Source organism: Sinocyclocheilus grahami, unplaced genomic scaffold, assembly GCF_001515645.1.
Source record: "Sinocyclocheilus grahami isolate Dianchi unplaced genomic scaffold, SAMN03320097.WGS_v1.1 scaffold653.1, whole genome shotgun sequence".
Classification (NCBI taxonomy): domain Eukaryota; kingdom Metazoa; phylum Chordata; class Actinopteri; order Cypriniformes; family Cyprinidae; genus Sinocyclocheilus; species Sinocyclocheilus grahami.
The window spans coordinates 452,102-462,207 of NW_015505832.1; the positions used below are offsets into that span (position 1 = coordinate 452,102).

Here is a 10,106-nt window from a genome sequence, read left to right on the forward strand (position 1 = left end):
AGCTCTGTTGAACGAGCACTACAAAATTGTATCACACCAAAGTACCTTGGTCATGAGGCTTCAGCTGTGGCTCACCTAAAGAACCTCTCAGTGGAGATGGAGTTGCTTAGAGAGGCAAATCAATAAGCCTTTAACCTCAGGGCACGAACCGGCTAGGGAATAGGGCTGAGCACCAAAGGCTTCTGGATCTTCACAATATTGATATTGTTTTTAAAAGTGCTACCTTAAGACTATTACTTTTAGTCTTGTAGTTTGACTTTTAAAAGCTAACTGTATAAAAAAAAAAATCTTAGTGATTACATTCATATTATCCAAGCAGACTATACAGCAGACTATAAATACTCTTCATATTTATTGTGTGTGTGCTGGTATTCACTATGTTATGGGGACCAAATGTCCCCACAAGTATAGTAATACCAGTAAATTTTGATCTTGTGGGGACATTTCTTAGGTCCGCATGAGGAAACAAGCTTATAAATCATACAGAATTAAATGTTTTGAATGCAGAACGTTTCCTGTGAGAGGTAGGTTTAGGAAAAGGGTTAGGGGATAGAAAATACAGTTTGTAAAGCTGAAGAACCATTACACCAATGGAATGTCCCCATTACGATAGGAGTGTGTGTGTGTGTGTGTGTGTGTGTGCGCAGGGACAAATGCTACTGGTCAAAAGTTTGTGGTCATTACAATTTTGTTTTTTTGTTTTTTTTAATTGAAGGGATTTAAATATATCAAATGGAGCTGAGAGTACCAGGCTTACAAATATTAAAATGCATATTTAATTTACACAACATTTGTTCAAAAATCTTTGCAGTTGTAATGAAGAAAAACAAATAAATGTAACTTACAAGTGGTCAGGAATTTGCTGAATTTTATTAATGGCAAAAGTTCAGATTCCTCCCAAATCCGCTTAGTTTTCATCTTTGAGTGCATATTCTGTACGGGTCTAGTGAAAATGTCTTCAGCTAAGAACAAAGAATTAGGTGAAAGGCACAGACGGAAAGAGAGAGGTGTGATTATTCCCCATAATGTTTGTTCTGACAGCTCAGAGTATCCCACTTGCATTAATGAGGGCCTACAATCCTAAACCACTACAATGGCGCAAATGAGCAGAAAGGAGGGTCACTCAGGAGTTCTCATAGTTTCCACAAAGACCTCCACATTCCTTTAATGACTCACAGTGTCCAAATGGCCCACTGAGAGAAGTGACTCTTTCATACTCATCTGAGAGTAGGCCTATGGAGTCAGGCCTTGGGGAAATGGGTGACTTTTTTTGTGCACCAGTAGTCAATTATCCAAGACGGCAGAGAAAGTACAAAAAGTAATTTCAAGGCAATGCTTCCCCTGGTCAGGAATAGTAGTAACTGTGTGCAGGTCTTCATGCAAATCTCTGCAGCATGACTGAGGCGGGTAGGTCGACCTCACTGACAGGACTGCTAATCCAGAGCAGAGCCATTGATTTAACATGTCCCTAAATGCTGTACTCTGCCTGGCAAGTGTGGCAATTTTAAGTCTCATCAGGACAGGGCAGAGCATGTATACATTATAATTGCAGGAGAGCTACGGTGGACTTAAGTGTTAGCGGTTTAATGGCTTAGTTCCACCGGATACAGAAATCTGTGGTTAAACACTTAATGAAGCAGAAAACATTACCATTGCACATAACAGAATATTGATTAAGTGTATAACGCATAAACACAAATCTAATTGATGCTCTGAATATTTTCAGGTCCACCTCCTTTGTTCATGTCATCTCTATTAAGTATGGAAATGAAGAAGAGTCATATCTATCCAGCAAGGTACCTTTGGGATTTATCTAATCACTATCAATTGCAATGGGGTGTACAATATAGACACAACTGTGCTCTGAGCAATGAAAAAAAATAATTTGCATTTGTGTAACATTTAAACCCATATTATATTCCATCATCAATATAATCTCACAACCTTTTGACAATAAAACAACTTTTTTTTAAAAGTGCACTTATACTTATAATTATATTTAAAAAATGTAGGAACTTTGGTTTTGAATCCAAAAAAAAGTAATTGTTCATTCAAAAATTACAATATGACCTTAAATTTTTTCTAAAATCATACATTATATATATATATATATATATATATATTTATATACACACACACACACACACACACACAAAAAGGCATAGGAGTTTTAGTCGTGAGTTAAGGTAATCCGAGAAGATGCTGATCACTTGCTCTTGATTGCATACTCCTGTTTAATTCATATTTCACAGCATGCTAAGCAAAGGAAAAGGCTGATTTTAAAATTAGGGGAGCTATCAGAAAGCAGGCAAACCAACAGATGCATGCTAGCTTCATGTACAGGATCGTCACAGCTCATTGTCCTTGAAAATTAATCAGAATTAAATGACAAGCCTGGGGACTGCAATCCGTGGTGCACTGCAACAAGGCTCCTGAGCAGAATATTTATGTAAGCCTGGCTAAGTGGCAACAGATGATATCTGTATTCCAATTGGATGGCGAGACTTGAAATGGCTGTGATAAACAAGCCCAGGTAGGCGGCATTACAAAATGTAAATGTAGTGATTCGGGTTTAAGACTAGGCCAATGAGGGCATGTGAGGGTGGGGCGTGAGGAGGAGGATAAGATAGTCGCCATGCTGTGGACTATATCTGAGCTTATGTGTGCTACCAGCTAACTGCTATGACATATGGTGCATGATGCCATTACCATGCTCGCCGTACACAAGGTCATTTTTTAACAACCTAACAGCCTGAAAAGGCAATGCTTACACTACAATGCCATTTTGAATTCACTCTGATGGTTCGATTGGAGTCTGGCAAAAAACACATTAATTTCACTCTGAGACCGTATCAGTATTGGTTTAGGTTAGCTCATTGGCTAGCAAGAGTAACTAGCCATTGGAACTCACATAGTGACATGATGTTATCAAATCTCAAAAAACAATCAATAATACATATCTAGATTTAAGAAAACAGAATGTTGTTGAAATTCATTGAAAATGTTGAAAAAAAATTATAATAATATAAATTAATAACATGATATACTACATTTTCTATTGAGTAAGCATACGTCATTTTGGGTGCTGCCCACCCGTAGCCATGTGCTCTGCGTATAATAACAGATCAAATAATAATTAATAAAAAAAAAATTATGCAATACTTGTTTATGCAATACTTTCAACACATCAAACCACAGGGAATTGACACACTGCTTAAGTTATTAGAAGGATATTAATCTGTAGTAATAAGCAAACCATGTACTACTAACGGTAGATGTTGGCAGATAGATACTGTGTTCCTATTTATTTAGGAAGCGAGGGAGGGACTGGAGGGGGGGTGGTAATGTTTTGGTTGTGTGCTTCATTTAAACCATAGTTTAAGCCCAGCCTCTCTTAAATATCAAATTGTCTCAGGCACCGAAAAGAGAGAGCGAGAGAGAAGGAAAGAAAGAAAAAGAGAGAGAGCATTGAAGAAAAAAAAGGGTGAGCAGAAGAGCAGCAGGGGGAGGTGGAGGGTGGGAGGGAGAGAGAGAGAGAGGGAGAGAGCGCGCCTGGGCTGAATTGTGAGTGGCTTACGACACTCAGTGAACAGAAGGTGTTTCTGCATGCACTGCCAGTGCACTAGTCTGCTGCAAGGGATCGAGCATCTCTCTCCTCCCCATACACCGCGCCTGCCTTCAGCCTCAGCATCTACAGCCTCCGCAGCCCACAGGAAATGAGCTTCATACAAAGAAGACTTTGCTGAAGATTTGAGTCTTACTAGACACATTATCATCAATGATCTTTGGATTTCACTACTATACAAAAAATAAAAAAGGACAGGAAAAAGAAAATTAGAGCTATATGATGCAGATCACACAGCTTTTGCATGTGCATAATTGCGAAGAAACAACCACTGACAGAATGCCAATGAGCTTCACTCAATGTACATTGTGCAGGTCAGTGATCACTTTAGGTTATGGATGGTGATTTGCGACGACAGATCGGGAGTCTCTGACGAGAAGAGAGGAAAAGAGGGAGCGTGAGAGTTCGGAGTGGATTATTCCCTCCTTCGTGCATGTTTTCCCCCACTCGTCTCTCCCACAGATCAGCGCAGCAGTCAATGCAGAGGAGCGGTGGAGAGAGGACAGCGCTCATGCATGCAGCCCGGGAAACTTGCACTTCCTACCAGCCTGCTGAATGCCACTTGGATTCGCTCTCTTTTTGGCTCTTTCACACGAGGAGAACTAAGACATTGTAAGTCTGCCAGGATCTGGTGTCCGATGAAAAGGAGGGGGGGCTGAATTTGTACCACACTGGAGTCTTTTTTAGTTTCACACATAATTAGCGTCGGCACAAAGGGATCGACTGAATAAAAGTTGTCAGCCTCTGGAAAGGGGTGAGTAGGCATCCTTTCATGTGAGATTGATTCTTGAGGAGCGCAATTTTTTGTACCTTCGTCTCTCTTTTCCTTTCTCTGATCTAACATGAGCAAAGTGACTTGTCGTTTATTTGCCGTCGCTCTTCTCCTTTCAATGTGGCAGGATTTCTTGATTCTTTAAGTACCAATTCACCATCCATATTCTCTATAAATACATATCAACTGAAAATACTTGGGGAGTTACAAATCACAAAATCTAAAATGACCAAGATCTGAAAGATTCAATGAACTTTTTCTCTACGACACTGCAGGATATTCATGCTAATGGATTTCCTCCTAATTGGTCTGTACCTAAAGTGGCCACTAAGAAAGCCCCCTGGGCTAATACTGTGCTCCCTGGGCATTGTTCTGAAAATAGTTCCGTTGGTGGGAGGGAGCTGTCCGAGGCCGTGCCGATGTGACAACAAGCTATTGTATTGTGAAGGGCTCAACCTGACTGACATCCCCCAAAACCTGAGCAGTGCCATTGGTTTGTCCCTGCGTGAGAATAACATCTCTGAGCTGCGGGAAGGGGACTTTGTTAGCCTGTCGCAGCTTACCTGGCTCTACTTGGATCATAACAATATTGAGATTGTGGAGGAGAACGCCTTTGAGAGGCTGCGAAGGGTTAAAGAGTTGGATCTGAGTACCAACCGGATAGAAATCCTGCCCAACGGGACCTTCAGACCTCTGCCCAACCTGCGAATATTGGATTTATCTTATAACAGACTTCAATCCTTGGAGCCAGACCTTTTCCATGGCCTTAGGAAGCTTACCAATTTACATTTGCGCTACAATGCCCTTAAATTCATTCCTGTGCGGATTTTCCAGGATTGCAGGAGCATGCAATTCCTGGATCTGGGTTACAACCAGCTGCAGAGCCTGGCACGTAATTCATTTGCCGGACTCTTCAAGCTCACTGAGCTGCATCTGGAGCACAACGAGTTGGTGAAAGTCAATCTGGCCCATTTCCCCCGCCTCATATCCCTGCGGACCCTCTACATGCGAAACAATAAGGCCACCATTGTGGTCAGCACCCTTGACTGGACCTGGGACCATTTGGAGAAGATTGACTTCTCCAACAATGAGATTGAGTACATTGAGCCACATGTGTTCGAGAGTGTACCCAACCTTAACAGTCTTATGCTGGACTCTAATAAACTGACTTACATAGATCAGCGGATTTTGGACTCATGGACATCCCTGAGCAGCATAACTCTGTCGGGTAATGACTGGGAATGCAGCAGGAATGTCTGTGCCTTGGCTTCCTGGCTTAGCAACTTCCAGGGACAACGTGACAGTGGCTTGTTGTGCGCCAGCCCGGACATTGCGCAGGGTGAGGATATACTGGATGCCGTCTACGCTTTCCAGTTATGCGAAGACAATGTAGAAGCAACAACGCAGACCTTCACCGCTACCAGAAACCGTGCCAGAGGCTTCATATACGATGGTTCAACAAGAAATACCTATGACCTGCAGGACGTGGAGGGCGGGGAAGTGGTCACCAACTCCTTAACGGTGACTGCGTCCGTTGATGACCTGGAGAGCACCATGCAGATTCACAAGGTGGTGACAGGCACCATGGCCCTCATTTTCTCCTTCCTGATCATGGTCCTCATGCTCTATGTGTCCTGGAAATGTTTCCCGGCAGGCATCAGGCAGTTAAGGCAGTGCTTCACCAGCCAGCGTCGCAAGCAGAAGCAGAAGCAGACCATGCAGCAGATGGCTACTACATCTGCATCCGAGTACTACGTTGACTACAAACCCAACCATATTGAGGGGGCACTTGTCATCATCAACGAGTACGGCTCTTGCACGTGCCAGCAGCAGCCATCTCGAGAGTGCGAGGTGTGATATTCCACCCATGTCATTTTTAAAAATCAGTGGTTTCAAAGTTTGAATGGATATGGAACACACGTTAACTTGGCACCTCATTTTGCTGCTCTCAGGAGGAAGCTAACATTTCTTGAGTGCAAATGGACTAAAAACAGGGATTTAGTGCTGATTTCAACAGCCTCAAAGCCTTGTGGGAGAATTTGACTCTAACACCTGTGTACTTGATGCAAAAGATGTGGAATAATTATGTTGACCTGTCCTGGCTTCTCTTATGAAGAGTGGATATTTGAGCTTTAATGTGTCTTTCTACTTCAGGATATTATAGGACTTTCTAAAGGTATCGAGGACATCCAGAACATAGTTTTTACTGTGATAACAAACATACAAAATTGGAGAGGAAAACAACAAAACAAATAAACCCTTAAAAAAATATTATATGTAAAATATGTTAACAGCAGAAATGCAAGAGTGGGGATAAAATGCAAGATGTTATCTTATTTCTTTTGTAATCTATGGAGAAAAAAAGAAGAGGAAAATACAAATGTTTAAATAAATGAATTGCAATTCACAGTACTCATTTTTGCAGGTGAGTTGGAGGGCTGCTTTTTTTTGTCTGTGATCGCGGGGAAAGATGTTCAGAGAGCTCTGCAGTATTTCAGGATGTAAATAAGCAGGCCTGTTGGGAGCGCTTCACTTCATTTGAAATGTTAAGCCTCAGTCTAAGGTTCAGATCTCATCGTCTCTCCCCGAGATATAATCACTGTGCAAAGCTTGATTGTTATGGCTGTTGCAGTTGTCCCACTTGTACCTATCCTAAATAGATTAAGCAAACTAGCAAAAACAAGACAGGCTAATGCGTTTGATCGGATCTCACATGATAAAGTCAAACATTTGTATGCTGTGCAAATAAACAAGACAAGGAGTGTCTAAGACCTTAATTCCCTTCACTGCTTCCACAGACTTCACAGACAACACATAAAAAGAGCCTCAACCAAGGGGTAAAAGGAGTAAGAGGAGGTCTTAAACATTCAAATCTAAATGTACTTGAAATGGGTGATCCTTTTTTTTTATTTGGATGATTCGTTTTGTTTTATTTTGTTTATTTTGCAAATTCTAGATGTATATTCAATTGCGGCTTTCTGTTTAGGTGTGACATGATGTCCTGTGGTAAGCCATTGTTATTGTGTGAGTGATCATCCTGACGGATTGTTAGATCGTGCACACCCCACATCAGTGGCTATTGCACTGGTGAAAGCACAGGGCCTCTGAGAGAAGGTACAGGCTGCTCCCTAGTGTTCATAGCAGCAGTAGAGAAAGATGAGATACCGCAGCAACAAGCCCTTGCATTTCTCTTGCCCAGGCTTTGTGTGTCTTCTTGTATATGCCTGTTGCTTGTCTATATGCATTCTCTAAGCTCAGCTCAGGATTACCACCACAGCATAAATTATCTGGACTAAACAACAAAACCAGACTGATTCTAAAAAGGGAGATCTCACTTTGTGAGTCAACACCTCACTCACTTGGCTGTTATAGTGATGGATTTGTTTAGTAAGTATAGGGGACATGCCACTGTGAAGATGGTGTGTGTGAGGCACTACTCGTGTGTGTATGTGTGTGTGTGTGTGTGTGTGTGTGTGTGTGTGTGTGTGTGTGTGTGTGTGTGTGTGTGAATGTGGGTGTAAGAGTGCATGTATGTGTACGCATTTACATTTGGACTATTTAAGTGGGTGTGATTTTGTTTTGTGTCGTCTCCTGAAAAGGTGGAATTGAGTTTGTTCTGACCAGCTGCATGTGCGAAGTATTAATTTGTCAAGTATGACTGGGATATGCCTTAAAGGGACCATTTAAGGCTGAGCAAATATTTTTACAATCAAATCAAACAGTTTTATTATGAATTCCAAAGTCCCGCCCCCTTTGAATCCTTTAATACTTGATATGAAACTGTTCTATTTTCAGCACTGTATTTGATGCGTATATGAAGCTAAGCCAAGCTAAACCAATAAAATGTATTCCTACTGTTGTAAATGATACGCAATGTGACAAGCTTTGCCCTTTCCTGATTAATCTAGTCATGCTGTTTTTTTTATTTATTTATTGATGTTTATGCTTGTTTTCTGTCAGGTGAAGACATTGATGCATTCAGAACATCTGGTCTGACACTCCTTGGACTACAATCTTTCCATCCCCTTTTTCATTTAATGAACGACACTGTTCATGACATATTTTGAAACAAACCCCTAAATATGTACACTCCAACGTGTGGTTGGGTTTTTATTAGGGGTGCAACGGTTCTCGGTAAAAAAATCTCCACACACGGTTCGGCATGCACTAGGACCGCGGTTCAACTTAAATCTGACAATGCATCTGTAATATGGTTTGTTAGAGTTCGACTAATGCATGTTTCTGTTGATGGATACAAATTCTGGCTTCCCAATACATTACAACAAGAGCGATGAGAGAGAAAAAAACAATACGTGGACAAACCAGTCACTCTTTGTCCAATGTGAGTGATGTATGCTGGAATAACTGTCATTTATGCCGTCATCACGTGTTGATAGCGCAGGTGAGACCAGAACAGCACACGTTGCTATCTGTGTTTAAACTAAACTCATTTAAGTCTTGCCAGTTTAAATATTAAAGAGGCAGAAGACGCGAACTCGCACGCACAGTGAGAAAATCTGTGTGTACACTCAACTTTTGTAACTTTAATAAGGAATATTTTTTTCATTTATACAGTCAAATATGCAATGTAGTTTTACATTTGATTACTTTATTCAATTTCTGTACCTAAAAACTGTTAGACCTACCTAAAAAACCTGAAAAGCACTGTTTATTTTATTTATCTATTGCATTTATTTGTGCTGTTGCTTGTAGTTAAGATTATTTGCTCTTATTTTCTTTATTTTTATTTGACAATATAGTTTTTTCCCTAAACATAGCACATACCGAACCGTACCGAAATCGTGACTCTAAAACTGTGATACGAACCGAACCGTGAGTAAGTTGAACCGTTGCACCCTTAGTTTTTAATGATTCCTCTCGAGAGTATTAAAAAAAAGGATTCTCTATTTGACTGAGTGACAGATTCCTAGCATCAACACGATGATGAAATGACAGCATTGTTCCCTGCATGGTCGGAAAATGTAGCTATTCACGATCCCCTTCTCAAAACAGGTGGTTGGATTGTGGAAAAAAAAAACATGTCTTTCACTAACAATAGCTGTTGACCGTATCAGCGGCGAGGCAACCGGCAACAGGGGAAACAATGGAGACGTAGAGTGAGTTGTTTGATTACATTCACCCTTCTCTTTTCTAACGCTGAACGGATCTAAGCCATCCCTCCAATCAAAGCGCTTCTGTGGCCTATTTTTAGCCCTTCTAGCTTATTTTGTATCAATATTGCATGTTTGTCATTTCATCTTGGCACTGCTGGGAGTTGTTTTGAATTCCCTTTCCCCTTAATTATTATTATTTTCTATTTTTCTTCACAAGAAGGAAATGAATATTTCAAGTGGTGGGAGGTTTTGTTTAATCTGAGGCTCTCTCCTCCTCCTTATGTGGCTTACAAACCCCTCTGCCCTCAAACTCTAACTAGTTACTGCTCTGACAATTAACTAAATAAAATAATAAATAATTAATACCGTTATTGACGAGGCTTGAGGTAGATCGATACGGATAGCTTTTAGTCAATTACAGACTTTCTCGCTTGTTACTTTTTCAGACCAAAATAAATTAAATAAATAATCTTGTGTTAGTGTTGACAGAGAGAAAAATAGGGGGTGGTGGGGGTGGGGGAATATGGTTTATTTATACAACAATATTTTATTGATATTTTGGCTAATTAGTGTGTGGAGCACTTGGCTATATGCC

The 10,106-nt window shown here is 40.7% G+C and overlaps 1 protein-coding gene across 1 annotated transcript; it reads left to right on the top strand.

The window, feature by feature from the left end:
• Window positions 1–3,573: 3,573 nt before the first annotated feature.
• Window positions 3,574–7,859, top strand: LOC107558618 (leucine-rich repeat transmembrane neuronal protein 1-like). Its single transcript, XM_016242280.1, has one exon. It carries the CDS (start codon window positions 4,680–4,682, stop codon window positions 6,252–6,254), a length of 1,575 nt encoding a protein of 524 aa, XP_016097766.1. The 5' UTR covers window positions 3,574–4,679; the 3' UTR covers window positions 6,255–7,859.
• The last annotated feature ends 2,247 nt before the right edge of the window (window positions 7,860–10,106 follow it).

Excerpts from the sequence above, each read along its gene's own strand:
- LOC107558618 (XM_016242280.1), top strand. The coding sequence starts at position 4,680 with ATGCTAATGGATTTCCTCCTAATTGGTCTGTACCTAAAGTGGCCACTA.